General features: G+C 49.6%; 1 protein-coding gene across 2 annotated transcripts in view; it reads right to left on the reverse strand.

The window, feature by feature from the left end:
• LOC119972356 overlaps positions 1-18,158 on the reverse strand; it is a 102,183-nt gene that overhangs the window by 15,263 nt on the left and 68,762 nt on the right. For both annotated transcript variants that reach the window (XM_038808904.1, XM_038808903.1), the window contains 2 exons: positions 11,365-11,649; positions 5,529-5,614 (listed from right to left, as the gene is read on the reverse strand). In XM_038808904.1, coding sequence (XP_038664832.1) covers positions 5,529-5,614; positions 11,365-11,649 — 371 coding nt within the window. The remainder of the gene's footprint in view (positions 1-5,528; positions 5,615-11,364; positions 11,650-18,158) is intronic.

An 18,158-nucleotide genomic window follows, 5' to 3' on the forward strand; every position in this document is an offset into this window, starting at 1 on the left:
AAAGATAAGTTGATGCCGCTGATGGTGGGAATGTTTGAGGATGCAATAAGCAAGGGTGCCTTGCTGCAGACGATGGGGCTGGCCTCTATTCACTACTGCTAATGAAGGATAAAGGTCCAGTGGAGTGCGAGTCATACAGGCCAATATCTTTACTGAATGTAGATGCCAAGATATTGACAAAGATGCTGGCGTCCAGGTTGGAGGGATGTCTCCCAAAGGTGATTGGGGAGGATCAGATGGGATTGGAGAAAGAAAGGGAGGTATTCATGAATGTGAGGAGGTTGTTGAGTGCGATCCAGTCTCCGGCAGAGGAAAAGGAGACGGAGGTGGTGGCGGCACTGGGCGCAGAGAAGGTGTTTGATCGGGTAGAGTGTGGGTACTTGATGGCGGTATTGGAGAGATTTGGAATTGGGCCGAGATTCGTGACGTGGGTGCGGCTGTTGTATAAGGAGCTGATGGAGAGTGTTCGCAGTAACAACTGGAACTCAGGGTACTTTGTACTGCACCGGGGCACGGGCCGGGGTGCCCTATGTCCCCCCCACATGTTGTTTGCATTGGTTATAGAACCCTTGGCCATTGCTCTAAGAAGCTTGGGGCTGTGGAAGGGGATAGTGGACGGGGCCTGGAATATAGCATGTATTATACGCCAATGATCTGCTATTGTACATCTCGGAACTGAGCACATCGTTGGGGGAGTATAGTGGAACTGCTCCAGAGATTCGGGGCGTTCTCAGGGTATAAATTGAATTTAGGCAAGAGCGAGTATTTTATGGTCTCCCCGCCGGGAGTAGGGGGTCTGCCATTCCGGTTGGCGGCAAACCACTTTCGGACTTGGGATGCAGGTGTCCCAAGATTGGGGAGGGCTCTGAAAATGTAATTTCACTAGTTTGGTGGGGTGGGTGAAGGCTGACCTATCAAGGTGGGACAACCTCCCTCTGTCATTGGCAGCAGGCAATTAAAATTAATGTTTTGCCGCAATTCCCATCTTTATTTCAGTGCCTGCCGATCTTTTTATTGAAGTCCTTCTTCAGAGGGATGGGAACAAGTTGATCCTCATTCATTTGCTGGGGGTGGGGTGGGGGCGGATTTGGAGGCAGTTTAGGGAACATTTTGAGCTGGGGTCTGGGGAGATGCCGATTCGGAAGAATCATGGATTCGAGCCAAGGAGGATGGATTTGAGGTTTCGGAAATGGGATAAGAGGGGGGTCAAGGAAATGAAGGCATGTTGCAGCTGTATAAACCTTGGTTAGGTCGGATTTGGAGTATTGCGTGCAGTTCTGATCACCACATTATCAGAGGGACGTGGAAGCTTTGGAGAGAGTGCAAAGAAGGTTCATCAGGATGTTGCCTAGTCTTGAGGGTGTTATGAGGAGAGGTTGATTAAACTAGGATTATTTTCACTGGAAAGGCGGAGGCTGAGGGGAGAACTGATAGACATCTACACAATTATGAGAGGCACAAACAGGGTAGATAGTCAGAAGCTTTTTCCAAGGGCAGAAGTGTCAATTACAAGGGGACACAGGTTCAAGGTGAGAGTGGGAGAGTTTAAGGGAGATGTGCGGGATACGTTTTTCATGCAGCGAGTGGTGGGTGCCTGGAATGTGCTGCCAGAGGATGTGGTGGAAGCAGGCACATCAGCAACATTTAAGAGGCAGCTGGAAGGATACATGAATAGGGTGGAAATAGAGAGATAGGGACAAAGGTTTTTGTTTTTAGTTAGGGCAGCATGATTGGCACAGGCCTGGAGGGCCGAAGGGCGTGTTCCTGTGCTGTACCTTTCTTTGTTCTTTGGCGCGATTCGCAAGCCTAAGGGAGTTGGGAGAGAAGTATGGGTTGGCACAGGGGGAAGGGTTTAGGCACATGCAGGTTTGGGACTTTGCAAGAAAGGTTTGCCTGACCGTCCCGACAGCACCGGCCTCTCGTTGCTGGAGGCAGTGCTGTTGGCAGGAGGACTAGACAGGGGGGTTGTTTCGGCGATATATGGGAGGATTCTGGAAGAGGATAGGGCATCTATGGATGGATTAAGGCAAAGTGGGAGGAGGATTTGGGTTACTTTAAATGAGGGATTGTGGTGTGAGGTGCTGCGGAGCGTGAATGCTTCGACCTCGTGCACGAGGTTGGGGCTGATACAGCTGAAGGTAGTGTACAGGGCGCACCACAGAAAATCAAGGATGAGCCGGCTATTCAAGGGGGTGGAGGAGGTCTGTGAGTGATGTGGGAGGGGTCCCGCATACCATGTTCAAGTGTTTTGGTCGTGCTCGAAGCTGGAAAGGTTTTGGAGGACGGGATCAGTACAATCTTGTGGGTCTTGCATGTGGATGTAGAGCCCGGTCCCCTAGAAGCCATATTCGGGGTGTCGGACCGGCCCGAGTTGCAGGTGGGAGCGGATAGGTTAGCCTTTGCATCGCTGATCGCTTGTAGGTGGGTCTTGTTAGGGTGGGTCAACTTCTCCACCCTGTGCCTTGGCATGGTGGGGGGATCTGCTGGAGATTTTGACCCTGGAGAAGGTGAAGTTTGAGCTGAGGGGGTGGGGGTGAAGAAGGGGTTCCACAATTATTGGGGTTTGTTATCATGCACTTTCGGGAGTTGGTTACTGTTGACTTTGGGGGGGGGTTTTATTTATACTGTTGGGGTCGTTTTTCTTTCATATGGTGAAAACCTAACGAATAAAAATACTTTTTTTAAGTCACACTCAGAACAGAAGAACAATTTTCCATCCCAGCACGCGTTACAACGAGCCACGCAAAGGAAAAAGAGGAAGAAAACAAAATCTACAGAGACAAGGCCCCATAAAAGGAGATAAACCAACCACCATCTAGCACTACAACTGGGAAATCAACAAAGAGCGATTCAATGCCAAAGGATGGAAAGTCACTCAGATGCCAGGAAAGCCTCCTGCAGCAACGGAAGCTACCACTCTTCCAACAATAGTGAGAACAAGAAATGGAAGGGCCTCCAAAATGCCTGAACCTATGAACTAAGAGACTAGACGGGTGAGATAGAGTAGTGGCAATAATACAAGTAAGTGGTAAATTGGGATAACTTGTAAAATCTTGAGATAAGTATTTGGGGATAGGTATAGTCTAGCGTGTAAAGGGTTAAAGTCTAACTGAGACAGTACCGTTCACATAGTGCTGCAGGAGAAACACATGGCCCACACCTAGAAGTCAGTTGTGTTGGACTGAGCCGTGTGTAGAAGCAAGCATGGAGACAGATCCCAGCTTGGACCTTTACTGTACCATGTATATAGTTTCTAGTAACTAATAAATATTAAAGCTATGAATACCTGAATAAGACCTAACGAATGACACCCAACACCTTACAACATTCTCTCTGTTGACTTACCCCAGAAATACAAAACTTCATGTCAGGTTTGGTGCAACATAAACCAAATGAAACGTGTACACTCAGTGGAAAATAGCAGTAACTGACATTAAAAACTCCATAATAAGCCCTTAATTGATGTTTAACAGTGACTTCCAAATAACTTCAGAAAATTAGTTCCAATGAAACATTTTCACAGGACAGAAAATTCAAAATAACCGTAAATGTTCTCCATGCACTTTAATAATAATAATGTTTCTCAAGTAAGATTGTCATTTTAAAGTGAATACAAGGCAAGTTCTAGACATTATGCACTTTTAAGCCAATTTCCAAAGGGAATTACTCATAAAGGCTGACATAAATCAGAAACTTTGGCCTGGATCTTCCAGAAATGAATGGCTTGCAATTCACGGGGTGCTATTTGATCCGAAGTTCAGCACTCTGCCCACCTGAATTGGAAGCAGTTTCCACCCTCTCTGGCACAGATTCACTGGGACCTGACAAGCTAGGGCTGCTTATAAGCACTCCAACCAAATAAATGGCTCAGAGACGACCTGTCCTGCCCCAATTTTGGGAGTCTGAAATGCACCCACTGTTTGATGCCATTGAGAAGAGGAGGGACAGGGTGGGCCACAGACTCAAGCCCGCCCTCCTGAACAGTGCCTGGGAGGAGGTGGCAGAGGCAGTCAGTCAGTGCTGCTAGCATCACCACGAGGATCGGCACACAATGCTGGAAGAAAATGAATGACGTCCTTAGGCTAGGCATTCTGGTGGGCCTGGTCCAGATTGACGATGATGTAGCCCGATACCAGGCATATAGGACATCTCGGATACACAGGTGTGTGGACATTTGAGAGATACCACACAGGTGCCGCTCAAGCCCAGGGATGAGCCAGGGGCTAAACGTTCAGGACGACCATCACCTTGGCGGCCACCCAGTGCAGGTGTCCTCCTGCATACTCTCCACAGTGCCAGGTGAGTCACAGATGTGGTGGGGCCAGTCACCATGTGCTACCAGTCACCTCCATGCCAAGAGGCTATGTGCGGGCTGGTCCTATAGCTGGGGGTAAGGGAGGGAGGTATGGTTTGCTCAGAGCTTAGCTGCAGTGTCTTGCGGGGCTTGGGTGTGATACACAGGTTCTGACAGGGAGATGGTCAGGTTTCCTGGCCCGGGGCAGGATAGATTGGAGGCATCTACTCTGAGGGGGGCAGAGAGCTCTGCTAATCCCCTGCTTCCTCTGCAGTGGGGCTGCACTCAAGAAGTTCTATGAGGAGTGCCAACACCTGGTGGGCCAGTGACTGAGTTAGGACACCCATCCCCTTGATACTACTTGCTGGGGTATGGGTATTTCCAGGGGGGGTGGGTTTGGTGGGTTCCCACATGACCAGAAGCTCTCTGAGCATTTACAGTTCACAGTGAGCAGTCAGGTACAAACAGCCAGGGGTCTGTAAATTGCACTGAAATCACATGGTGCAGCAATGGCGGTCTGAGCCATGTCACCCCGATCCAGAGAGGGACACCCCGAGTGCACGGACTTAGCACCAAGTTTTTTCCCGCTACGCCCAGAGGTCCGGACAGCCATATCCCAGCAAACCAGACAAGGTTTGAAAGTTTTCTTACCTTCTCTCTCTCCCCCTCCAACAGTCACATCACCCAGACCCCCGCTTGTAAATACTTGCACCAATTCGCACTAGTGTGACTCTCACCTGAGAGGGGTGGGGCATACTGTGTCCAACCCACTAATGACATTTAAATCCATGCAAATGAGGGTCTTGCATGAGCCCAGTGTCGCAGGGCACGAATGTCACTAACATCGCCAGCAGGGGAACGGAGCATGGCGTCAGAATTGGCACCGGAGCAAATTGCGATTTCTGCATTACCAATATTCTCCGCCCGTTCAAAATTCTGGCTGCTGGCATTGGGAAGTGGAAAATCCACCCCTTTATAACCATATAGTGAGGGGATGGAATAGAATTGGATTCTACTCCACATCCCAAAGATAGGAGCAGACATTTAGGTTTCCACCAAGGAGGTTTGTACATAAAATGGTTACGCCCAGAATGGCATCATGGCTGAGGGCCAAAGGTTTTTCATGAGTGGAATTACCCAGACTATGAATCAACAACCCAATCATTTTATGTTTTAGGACCTTCAAATAACAACTGTAGATATCTATGACCATTCAGAAAAGGCTTTCACAAACCTGCTCCTGTCCAGCTATTGGAACTGGGATCTCAGGCTCCTCAAGTTCAGGTACTGAATCATCGCTGTCTGATTCATTGCAAGAACCTGATAATACAAAGCAGCAGCATTAGAGAGACACAGGCACGTCAAAAATACACTTAAGAAAAAACATGAAATGGGAAGTACAATCTACCAAATTACTCCAGAAAAGGATATATTTGAGCACTTAGTGCCTCATTCAATCTTTGTTGTTAAGGGCCAGAGGAAGACAGAGTGCCCATTTTGTTAAGCACCTCTCCTACAGTGATATCATAAAGCTCTGTATTTACTCGAATCCCATCTCTCAGCTCTTTCGCTTTCCTCTGACTTTTCCACGATGTTAATTGGTTGCCTCTTACCACTCGCCTTCAATATCCAGGGGTAGGCGTGTGGCGCAGTGGTTAGCACTGGGACTGCAGTGCTGAGGACCCGGATTCGAATTCCGGCCCCGAGTCACTGTCCGAGTGTAGTTTGCGCATTCTCCACGTGTCTGCTTGGGTTTCATACCCACAACCCAAAGATGTGCAAGGTAGGTGGATTTGCCATGCTAAATTGCCCCTTAATTGGGAAAAAAAATAAAAACAATTGGGTACTCTAAATTTATTTTTTTAAACTTCAATATCCACACATGATGCATCTAACATGATGTGACATGGTAGCCAGTGGTTAGCACGGTTGCTCACAGCGCCAGGGACCCAGGTTCAATTCCCGGCTTGGGTCACTGTCTGTACGGTGTCATGGGAATGTCACTTTAAGAAATGTTTGGCTGCTCAAGTGGCTGCAGTGATGTCAGAGTGTGGGTGGAGCTGAGCTCTGGCTCTGCTTTTTAGTTTCGCTTTGAGGAAAAGCTTGGGTGTGTCTGTGTTTTTTAGTTTTGTTTTACTGTTGGAGCTGCAGCCAGCCAAAGAAGGTGTAATTTTGATCTCTCTGTCATCTAAAGACTATCTCTCGATCATTTGGTGAATTCAGAGTGATAACTCTCTCAGTAGAGAATTTAAACCTGATGTGCTTCTGAAAAAAGGGTTTTTGTCTTATGGATGTTAAAAGGAAAGTAAGGATTACTTAGTGTTGTATTCTTTGGAGGTTGTATTTGAATTGATGGTTGTTAAGATGTTCACTGTATGTTGTAAAAAGGTTAACTGAGTTCATAGAATAAACATTGTTTTGCTTTAAAAAAAAATACTTTTATATTTCTGCTGCACCACCCCTGTGGAGTGGGCCGTGTGCTCCCCATACCACAATCTAGTAAAAGTCGTGGGTCAGGTTATCTCCATGATATACTTTGGAGTTCTCTAAACCCTGGCCCATAACAACAGAGTCTGCACGTCCTCCCAGTTTCTTCGTGGGTTTCTTCCGGGTACTCCAGTTTCCTCCCACAAGTCCTGAAAGATGTGCTTGTTAGGTGAATTGAACATTCTGAATTCTCCCTCAGTGTACCCGAACAGGCGCCGGACTGTGGAGACTAGGAGATTTTCACAGTAACTTCATTGCAGCGTTAATGTAAACCTACATGTGACACTAATAAAGATTATTGTATTATTATTATAACCAGATCCTGAAATTCTGGAGGGAGAAAGGAAAACAGGAACAGCAATCGGCCATTCAACCTCTTGAGTTAATTATGCCATTCAAATAGAACTATACCGAATCTCTATTTGCCTGCTTCATAGCTCCTAATGTATAAAATATTCCACAATCTCGGTCTGGAGGGATATGGTGTATGTTTTTAGGAAGCAAAGAGAGATAATGAAGTGGAGAGATATAGGGAAGGAATTATAGTGCACAGGGTGTAGGCATCTGAAGACATAACCAACATGGTGGGGCGATTAAAATAGGGATGATCAAGGGGCCAGAATTAGAGAAATGCAGACATTTGAGAGGGTACGAGGACTGTTGGAGATTACAGAGATAAAGGAGGAAGTTTAAAACAAGGAGCATTTTAAAAGTGAGACATTAAATAATGGCACCCAAAATGGGTTCACAAGCACATGGCTGATGAGTGAACAGGGTGGACACAGGTAGGATTTCAAATTGCCTCAGGTTTACTGAGAGAGTGACACATGGGTTCCAACCAGGAGTGTATTGGAATTTTAAGTCTAGAGATAACAAAGATGTGGAGATGCCGGCGTTGGACTGGGGTGAGCACAGTAAGAAGTCTTACAACACCAGGTTAAAGTCCAACTTTGAAACAAACCTGTTGGACTTTAACCTGGTGTTGTAAGACTTCTTACAGAGATAACAAAGGCATGAATGGGGATTTCACCAGCAGGTGAAGCAAAGTCAATTGATGTTAGAGGTCGAATTAGGCGCAGGTGTGGTTGGAGGCAAAGGCGAACTTGCAATGAAACACACCACGCCTAGCCACAGGGTTTGCGACTAGACCAGGGCAGATCAGCAACAGTGAGGCACTAAAATCAAGCCATCACGAGGTGAGGTAATGCGGCCGAGCAGGCGACGTGAGCAGGTTTGCGACTCACCTCAGACAGGCCAGCAACAGCGATGCTCCGAATCAAGCCTTAGCCACGAGGAGATGGCGAGCGAGGCAGAAGGCTGCCTTGAAGAACTCAGGCAAGCGAGGGGAGTGCGATTGTGAGAATGGGAGAGCTTGAGGGAAGGGGGACAGAAATGAAGGCGAGTGTGGGCCTCTGTGAACGCTAAATGTGCCTCAAGTTGGAGGTTCATCTTGGGGTCAAATATGGCGGTATTTCATCAACAGGGATCCACAAAACCTTTAAGGATTTGTAGAGTCTTTAATTAATCTCGCCAGGCAGAGGTGGGTAAAAGAGATAAACAGAAGGATGGCATAAATAGGGAGACAAAAAAGGAAAGCAACTCACTTCATACAAATTAAAAGTAGTTTGTATTTGTCTCGCATGGGTAGTCCACCCCCAAAGCTTCTGACTGCTCGGCCTTCTTCATGATGACCAGTGGCTCAGATATTCATCAGTGAGTTTCACATTTACTTTATAAGGAGGTGCGATGTGAGGCTCGGGTGTATTTAGATTGGACTCCTGTTGCCTGGCCCACTGAGGACTTCCAGCAGTTTCTGTTCATATCAATCCCCTGTTGTTTGATTCTTGTAACCGTGGAATAACAGTCAGTTTGACTTAATTACATCTTCCTCTATGGTGCAATAACAAATTCCCCGCACAATTAAATAGCATTGAGAAAACGCAAGAGGTCGGGCGTGTGCAAGGCTGTAAAATATTCCAGAGGATGTCATGGTCAAAAATGGTTTAGCAGACTAATACCAGGAATGGGTGGTTTTTCTTAGGAGGAAAGATTCATCTGGCAAGGCTTGTATCCACTGAAGCTTCGAAGAACAAGAGGTGATATGATTGAAACATAAGATCCTGAAGGACCTTGACAGCGTGGATGTGGGGAGGATGTTTCCTCCGTTTAAAGTTAAAGGGGTCGCTCATTTAGACAAATGCTTTTCACCCAGAAGGTCATGAATCTTTTGGAACTCTTGGTAGAAGCAGAGTCTTTGAATATTTTTAAGGCAAAAGTGGATAAATTCTTGGTTTTAAAAAATGAGGTGATAGGTAATCAGGGGAAGGTTTGATGCAGATTTTAGGTTACTATCAAATCAGCCGTCATCTGGCGGAGCAGGCTCAAGGGGCAGAATGGCCTACACCTGATCCTTGTTGATACATTCGTACGTCATGTTCAATAACACAATTGGAGGAAACTCATCTGTTTATCGGATTAAAAAATTTTTAAACCTATTTTAAGCCTGTTGAACATCTAAATATCGAGTGACTGCTGCTAACACAGATATGGCCACTAGTTGTTTGTACTGGATATTACCTGTGAACAGACTGAGCAGGTCATTCCATTAAGAGGCACTCTGTCACATTAAAAGGCAGTTCAGTTGCTACGCATTAGAATGTTCATACAGTCACATGTAGCTTTTCTCTGGCCTATTCACTGTGAGCAACACAATTGTCCTCAAATTGCTACTGTTTTCTGAAAAGCATTATTAAAGCACTCTATACATGCAGCAACCTTATTATTATGAATATTAGATACTATTATCTAATAGTTATCTATTATCTAATAAACCAGGGGCTGGTTTAGCTCACTGAGCTAAATCGCTGGTTTTTAAAGCAGACCAAGCAGGCCAGCAGCACGGTTCGATTCCCGTACCAGCCTCCCCGGACAGGCGCCGGAATGTGGCGACTAGGGGCTTTTCACAGTAACTTCATTGAAGCCTACTCGTGACAATAAGCGATTTTCATTTCATTTCATTATAATTTAGATCAGGGTTGATGATTAATAATCCTTTTGAAAAGGTCATTTAACCAAAAGAGCTCGAGAAGCACAGCAATAAGCAACCAAGATTGTGAATAGTCTGAATCAGCCTTCGAGATACTAGGAAGAAGGATGCAGTTAGTGACTCGGGATGAGGGTGGGGGAAAGAGGATTTGCGATGGAGATTGAAGACAATAGCTTTGCTCTTCCCAATATTTAATTGGAGGAAATCTTTACTCATCTAATGATGGATGTCAGATAACAGTCTGGGATAGTGGAAAATTGGGAGAGGTGAAGTGGTGATGGGTGTGGTAAGGTTGGGTGTCGACAGTGTAGATTTGAAAACCCAAACCATTTGAGGGGTAAGATGTGGGTAAGAGGGAGCAAAGGACAGCTCCTTGGGAGACACCAGAGGTAGTGGGAACATAAATCACTGCAGCTGGTTTTCTGCACACAATTCAGCAGGCAAGATTGGAACCAGGAACATTCAGTCCCACCCAGTTGGGCTATGATGCAAAGGAGTTGGAGGAGAATGGTGTGTCAAAGGCTGTAAATAGGTCGGGAAGGTTGCAAAGGGGATAGCTTATCTTTGTCACATCAGATGTAACGTGTGATTTTGGTAGGGGCTGTCTCAGTACTGTGGCAGGACAGAAAGGCACTGGAGTGATTCAAACATCAGCCAGAATGTTCTGGCCCCGCCCGCCCAGTGGGACCTTCTGGTCCAACCACAGTCATTGGCCTTTGGCTGGTTCACCGGAAAATCGTGCCCATTGTGTTGAGGGAAGGATCTGTGCAGTTTCGAAAAATGACAACACATTCCTTCTGAAAGAAAAGGAGGTTGGAAAATGATGTAGTAGTTCACAGCAGAAGCAGGAGAACCCACCCCTCATCAGTTTGGACAGGTCCCAGCTAGCACCGAAATAGGCTTTCAACACCTCACCATCACCAATTTTTCAATAGGTCTCGGCTAGAAAACGGCCCACATCCTCTCCTGTCCCCTACCCATTTCCAACAGCGGTTTCAGTCAAACCCAACTATGCCTGTCCATTGTATATGATAATTAGATGGGAAATACATATCCACTTCTGTCAGGTCTGGCATTCAGAGTTTGAAGGTCATGGGGTGGAGGGGGGAAAAATAGAAAAAAAGAGAAGAGCCTACGGGACATCAAAAGAAAAATAAACTTAATAGGCATGCACAGCAACCTGTTTTTCTCCCAGTAGGCTCAGAGGCCTGTCCAAGTAAACTCTTCCCCCTGGTTTGGCTCAACTTTCTAACATGGCCAGGGTTAGGATAGGATCCATCCTGAGGCAAGCCCTGGCAGAGATTTTCCCCAATCAGAAAGTATAGGCTGTTGTACTCATCGCCTGTATTTCAGGAGAAACCTCTTATTCATATCACAGATCAATTTTTTAAAATATACACTTGGGATGTGGGCATTGTTGACAAGCTCAAGACTTCTTACCCATTTCTTGTTATATTAAGAAGATGGTGTTTGAAATATTGGTGAGAGATAAGGCAGGACAAAGATCTCCTACCCTAAAGGAAGGAACACTAATTACCTTTGTTTACAGAGGTGGTCTCATGTATCCTTTGCCTCACTGAGATCTGGGATTCATTGGATTCTATTTTACTGGAATCCTCTTGGGGTGTGATCCTGCTCCTGGCGTCTCGAAGTGGGATGGGGAACGGCAGCTCATTCTCGCTCGAAGAGCTTGAATCTGACGGACTAAAGGCATGGTGTATCCGACGGTCGGTCTCAATATCCAAGGATCTGGCTTCAGCTCGGGCAGAGTGCGGACGTTCAATTCTACGGCACTGCTCCAACTGTGCGGAGATCTGCAGGGCTACAAAAATAGGTCTTTTGAAGATTTTGTTAGACAGAATATTTTTATTCAAGTTTGGACTCATTTCTTTTTAACATTAAAAAACCAATGTGAAATGGCACAGGCTATAGGCCAAAGCACCACCATTGGACATTCTGAATTCTCCCTCAGGTATACCCAAACAGGCGCCAGAGTGTGGCGACCAGGGGCCTTTCGCAGTAACTTCATTGCAGTGTTAATGTAACAAGAATAAAGATTATTATTATTACCATGTGGGTGCCAGGCCTCCCTGGCACCGTTCACATTTTTCCTCCACCTCCGCGAAAAACCTGCTCATTCAGGTTCTAAAGATGTGCTCTGTGTATCATTTTCTGGATGTTGGTGGAGATGGAAAGGCTAGTGGAGGAGATTCTGCAGGTGGACAGGAGGTACTCGGAAGCCCCGGAGGTGGGGCTGTTTGAGGAGCAGCAGAAGCTGCAGATGGTGTTTGGATTTTTATCCACGGGGAAGGCTGTTGGGCAGCTGAGAAAGGCGAGAGGGGCGGTTTATGAATATGATGAGAAGGCGAGCAGGATGCTGGCGCACCAATTGAGGAAACAGGAGGCAGCAAGGGAGATCTGGAAAGTGAAGGGCAGAGAGGACAGAGGTGGGGGAACGCGGTTTTGGACCCGGTGAGGTGAACGGGGTATTTAGGGATATCTTCAGTAGGCTGTATGAGTCGGAACCCCCAGCCAGGGTGGAGGGGATAAGGCGGGTTTTGGAGAGGTTGGAGTTCCCAAGGGTGGAAGAGGAACTGGTGGAGGGGCTGGGTGCCCCCATTGGGCTGGTAGAAGGGCTGGAGGTGATGCAGTCTGGCAAGGAGTCAGAGTCGGGTGGGGGAGGAGTCGTCGTCGTCGTCGGGTGGGGGAGGAGTCGTCGTCGTCGGGTGGGGGAGGAGTCGTCGTCGTCGGGTGGGGGAGGAGTCGTCGTCGTCGGGTGGGGGAGGAGTCGTCGTCGTCGGGTGGGGGAGGAGTCGTCGTCGGGTGGGGGAGGAGGCGTCGTCGTCGGGTGGGGGAGGAGGCGTCGTCGTCGGGTGGGGGAGGAGGAGTCGTCGTCGGGTGGGGGAGGAGGCGTCGTCGTCGGGTGGGGGAGGAGGCGTCGTCGTCGGGTGGGGGAGGAGGCGTCGTCGTCGGGTGGGGGAGGAGGCGTCGTCGTCGGGTGGGGGAGGAGGCGTCGTCGTCGGGTGGGGGAGGAGTCGTCGTCGGGTGGGGGAGGAGTCGTCGTCGGGTGGGGAGGAGTCGTCGTCGGGTGGGGGGAGGAGTCGTCGTCGGGTGGGGGGAGGAGAGGAGTCGTCGTCGGGTGGGGGAGGAGGAGGAGGAGTCGTCGTCGGGTGGGGGAGGAGGAGGAGGAGTCGTCGTCGGGGTGGGGAGGAGGAGGAGTCGTCGTCGGGTGGGGGAGGAGGAGTCGTCGTCGGGTGGGGGAGGAGGAGTCGTCGTCGGGTGGGGGAGAGGAGGAGGAGTCGGGTGGGGGAGAGGAGGAGGAGTCGGGTGGGGGAGAGGAGGAGGAGGAGTCGGGTGGGGGAGAGGAGGAGGAGGAGGCGGGTGGGGGAGAGGAGGAGGAGGAGTCGGGTGGGGGAGAGGAGGAGGAGGAGTCGGGTGGGGGAGAGGAGGAGGAGGAGTCGGGTGGGGGAGAGGAGGAGGAGGAGTCGGGTGGGGGAGAGGAGGAGGAGGAGTCGGGTGGGGGAGAGGAGGAGGAGGAGTCGGGTGGGGGAGAGGAGGAGGAGGAGTCGGGTGGGGGAGAGGAGGAGGAGGAGTCGGGTGGGGGAGGAGGAGGAGGAGTCGGGTGGGGGAGGAGGAGGAGGAGTCGGGTGGGGGAGGAGGAGGAGGAGTCGGGTGGGGGAGGAGGAGGAGGAGTCGGGTGGGGGAGGAGGAGGAGTCGGGTGGGGGAGGAGGAGGAGGAGTCGGGTGGGGGAGGAGGAGGAGGAGTCGGGTGGGGGAGGAGGAGGAGGAGTCGGGTGGGGGGGAGGAGGAGGAGGAGTCGGGTGGGGGGGAGGAGGAGGAGGAGTCGGGGGGAGGAGGAGGAGGAGTCGGGGGGGGGAGGAGGAGGAGGAGTCGGGTGGGGGAGGAGGAGGAGGAGTCGGGTGGGGGAGGAGGAGGAGGAGTCGGGTGGGGGAGGAGGAGGAGTCGTCGGGTGGGGGAGGAGGAGGAGTCGTCGGGTGGGGGAGGAGGAGGAGTCGTCGGGTGGGGGAGGAGGAGGAGTCGGGTGGGGGAGGAGGAGGAGTCGGGTGGGGGAGGAGGAGAAGGTGTCGGGTGGGGGAGGAGGAGGAGGAGTCGGGTGGGGGAGGAGGAGGAGGAGGAGGAGGAGTCGGGTGGGGGAGGAGGAGGAGGAGGAGTCGGGGGGGGAGGAGGAGGAGGAGGAGTCGGGTGGGGGAGGAGGAGGAGGAGGAGTCGGGTGGGGGAGGAGGAGGAGGAGTCGGGTGGGGGAGGAGGAGGAGGAGTCGGGTGGGGGAGGAGGAGGAGGAGTCGGGTGGGGGAGGAGGAGGAGGAGGAGGGTGGGGGAGGAGGAGGAGGAGGAGGAGGGTGGGGGAGGAGGAGGAGGAGGAGGAGGAGGAGGGTGGGGGAGGAGGAGGAGGGTGGGGCAGTTGGAGGCTGGGTTATGACACCCTGAGGAGAGTCAATGCGTCCTCGTCATGTGCCTTATACAATTTAAGGTGGTCCACAGGGCACATATGACGATGGCCTGGATGAGCAGGTTGTTTGACGGGGTGGAGGATAGGTGTGGGCAGTGTACAGGTGGGTCTGCGAATCATGTCCATACGTTTTAGGCATGTCCGAAGCTTAGGGGATTCTGGCAGGTGTTTGCTGATGTCATGTCAGAGGTTCTGATGGTAAGGGTGGTTCCAAGTCCAGAGGTGGCGATGTTTGGTGTGTCAGAAGACCTGGGAGTCCAGGGGGCGAGAGAGGCCGATGCCTTGGCCTTTGCCTCCCTGGTAGCCCAGAGATAGATCTTGTTAGCATGGAGGGACTCAGAGCTACCGAAGTCAGGGGTGTTGGTAAGTGACATGGCCGGGTTTCTCAGGCTTGAGAAGATCCAAGTTCGCCCCAAGGGGATCGATGCGAGGGTTTCCCCGGAGGTGGCGGCCGTTTATCGACTTCTTTGCAAAAACTTGAGCTGTCAGCAGTAGTGGGTGTTTAAAAAGGGGGAGGCATGGGGAGTTGGGTAAGGTGGGAGAAGGTTGGTGAGGAATTGTGGTTGGGAAGTTGTTTATGTAAGCCGTGATGGCGGGTTTTATGGTAAACCTTCTCTGCACTCCCTCTATCAACAAGAACGTCCATCCACAAAACCCCCACAACTGCATAAGGAGGCCATTCGGCCCATCGAGTCTGCACCAACCCTCTGAAAGAGCACCATACCCAAGCTCAATACCTCGCCACACCCCCACAACTCCACCTAACATTTGGGCACTAAGGAGCAATTAAGCACCGCCAATCTTCCGAATCTGCACACGATTGGAATGTGGGAGGAAACTGGAACATCCGGAGGAAACACACGCAGATACCCCTTCCTCAGATAAGGAGATCAAGCTGCACACAATATTCCAGATGTGGCCTCACCAAGGCCCTGTATAATTTAGCAAGCCATCCCTGCCCCAGTTTTCAAACCCTCACGTTGTGAAGGCCAACATTTTTTTTAAAAATTAATTTACGGGATGTGGGCATCGTTGGTTTGGCCAGCATTTATTGCCCATCCCTAGTTGCCCTTGAGAAGGTGGTGGTGAGTTGCCTTCTTAAATTGCTGCCGTCCCCAAGGTGTAGGTGCATCCACTGTGCTGTTAGGGAGTTTTGCCCCAGCAAAACTGAAGGAACGGCGAATTGTTTCTAAGTCAGGGTGGTGAGTGACTTGGAGAGAAAGCTCCAGGTGGTGGGGTTCCCAGGTATCTGCTGCTCTTGTCCTTCGAGATGGTAGTGATCATGGGTTTGGAAGGTGCTGTCCAAGGAACATTGGCGAGTTACTGCAGTGCAATTCCTAAGTGGTAAATACTGCCGTCACTGTTTGTCGGTGGTGGAGAGTTTGAATGTTTGTGGAAGGGGTAGCAATCTAGCGGGCTGCTTTGTACTGGATATTGTCGAGCTTCTTGGGGTTGAGGGTTGCACTCATCCAGGCAAATGGAGAGTATTTAATTACACTCCTGACTTGTGCCTTGTAGATGGTGGACAGGCTTTGGGGAGTCAGGAGGCGAGTTCCTTGCCTTTGACCTGCCTGGCAGCCACAGTATTAATATGGCTAGTCCAGTTCAGTTTCTGATCAATGGTAACCCCCAGGATGTTGATTGTGGGGGATTCAGCGATGGTAATGCCATTAAATGTCAAGGAGAGGTGGTTAGATCCTCTCTTGTAGGAGATGATCATTGCCTGGCACTTGTGTGGCGCAAATGTAACTTGGCAATTGTCACCCCAAGCCTGGATATTGCCCAGGTCTTGCTACATTTGAACATGGACTGCTTCATTATCGGAGGAGTTGCGAATGATGCCATAATTGCATCTGCAAACATCCCCACTTCTGACCTTATGATTGAAAGGACGTTATTGATGAAGCAGCTGAAGATAGTTGGGCCTAAGACACTACCCAGTGATGTCCTGGAACTGAGATGATTGACCTCCAACTACCACAACTGTCTTCCTTTTTGCCAGGTATGACTCCAACCAGCAGAACTTTGCTCCTGATTCCCATTGTCTCCAGTTTAGCTAGGACCCTTGATGCCATACTCAATGCTGCCTTGATGTCAAGGGCAGTCACTCTCACTTCATCTCTGGCATTCAGCTCTTTTGTCCATGTTTGAACCAAGGCTATAATAAGGTCAGGAGTCGAGTGACCCTGGCAGAACCCAAACTGAGCATCCGTGAGCAGGTTATTGCTGGGTAAGTGCCACTTGATAATACTGTTAATGGATCACTTTGCTGATGGGAGATTAGACAGATAGGACAGCAATTGGCTAAGTTGAAATGATCCTGTTTCTTGTGTACAGGACACACCTGGACAATTTGCCACATTACTGGTTAGATGCCAGTGTTATAACTGTTGTGGAACAGCCTGGCTAAGGGTGCGGCAAGTTCTGGAGCACAAGTCTTCAGTTGCCAGAATATTGTCAGGGCCCATAGCCTTTGCAGTATCCATTGCCTTCAGCCGTTTCTTGATTATCACATGGAGTGAACCATATTACCATTTGCCTTCTTTCCTGCCTACTTCACTTGCATGCTTACCTTCAGTGACTGGTGCACTAGTTTGTTGCACGTTCCCCCCTCAATTTATAGCCATTCAGATAATAATCTGCCTTCCTGTTTTTGCTCCAAAAATGGATAACCTCAAATCTATCCACATTATGCTGCAATGGGTGGCATAGTGGTTACCACTGATTACCACCTCACAGCACCAGAGGCCCAGGTTCAATTCTGGCCTCGGGTAACTGTGTGGAGTTTGCACATTCTCCAGTATCTGCAGGGGTTCCCTCTGGATCCTCCAGTTTCTTCCCACTGTCCAAAGATGTGCAGGTTAGGTGGCTTGGCTATGTTAAATTTCCGATTAGAGTCCAACGGTTCGGGCAGCGGGGTGGGCCTGGCTAGGGTGCTCGTTTGGAGGGTCAGTGCAGACTTGATGGGCCGAAAGGCCTCCTTCAGCTCTATACGTATTCTATGATTCACCATACATTTGCCAAGAAGAGACCATTTTCAACATATCCCCTTGACATCCAATGGTATTACCAGAGTTGAATCCCCAACATCAATAGCTTCAGGGCTACCACTGACCAGAAACTTAACTGGACTAGCCTGTGGCTACAAGTGCAGGTCAGAGGCTAAGAGCAAATAACTCATTACTGACTCCGCTAGGCCTCTTCACATCCACAAAGCACATCAGAACCCTGATGTGGAGATGCCGGCGTTGGACTGGGGTGAGCACAGTAAGAAGTCTTACAGCACCAGGTTAAAGTCCAACAGGTTTGTTTCAAACACGAGCTTTCGGAGCACGGCTCCTTCTTCAGGTGAATGGAAAGGCTTGTTCCAGAAATGTTTATATAGACACAGTCAGAGATGCCCCGGAATGCGAGCACCTGCAGGCAATCAAATCATCAAAGATGCAGAGAGAGAGGTAACTCCAGGTTAAAGAGGTGTGAATTGTCCCAAGCCAGTTCAGCCAGAACCCTGATGGAATAGTCCCCACTTGTCTGGATGAGTGAAAGCTAGCAAAACCCAGATGTTCAGTCCTAAGTGGCACCACCACTATGTTAAACATTCACTCCTTCCACCAATGGTGCAGAGTGGCAGCTGTATGTACCAGTTGCAGGATACTCTGCAACAACACACCAAACCCACGGCTTTCACCAACTAGGAGGACAAGGGGAGCAGATACAGGGGGAACTCCACTCTTCCAAGTACCCCTGCAAGTCACACAACGTCCTGGAATGGAACTATATTGTCACCGTTCCTTCACGGTCACAGGATCAAAATCCTGGAACACCCTCCCTGACATCACTGTGGGTCTACTTACACCACGTG

Source organism: Scyliorhinus canicula, chromosome 10, assembly GCF_902713615.1.
Source record: "Scyliorhinus canicula chromosome 10, sScyCan1.1, whole genome shotgun sequence".
In the NCBI taxonomy this organism is placed as follows: domain Eukaryota; kingdom Metazoa; phylum Chordata; class Chondrichthyes; order Carcharhiniformes; family Scyliorhinidae; genus Scyliorhinus; species Scyliorhinus canicula.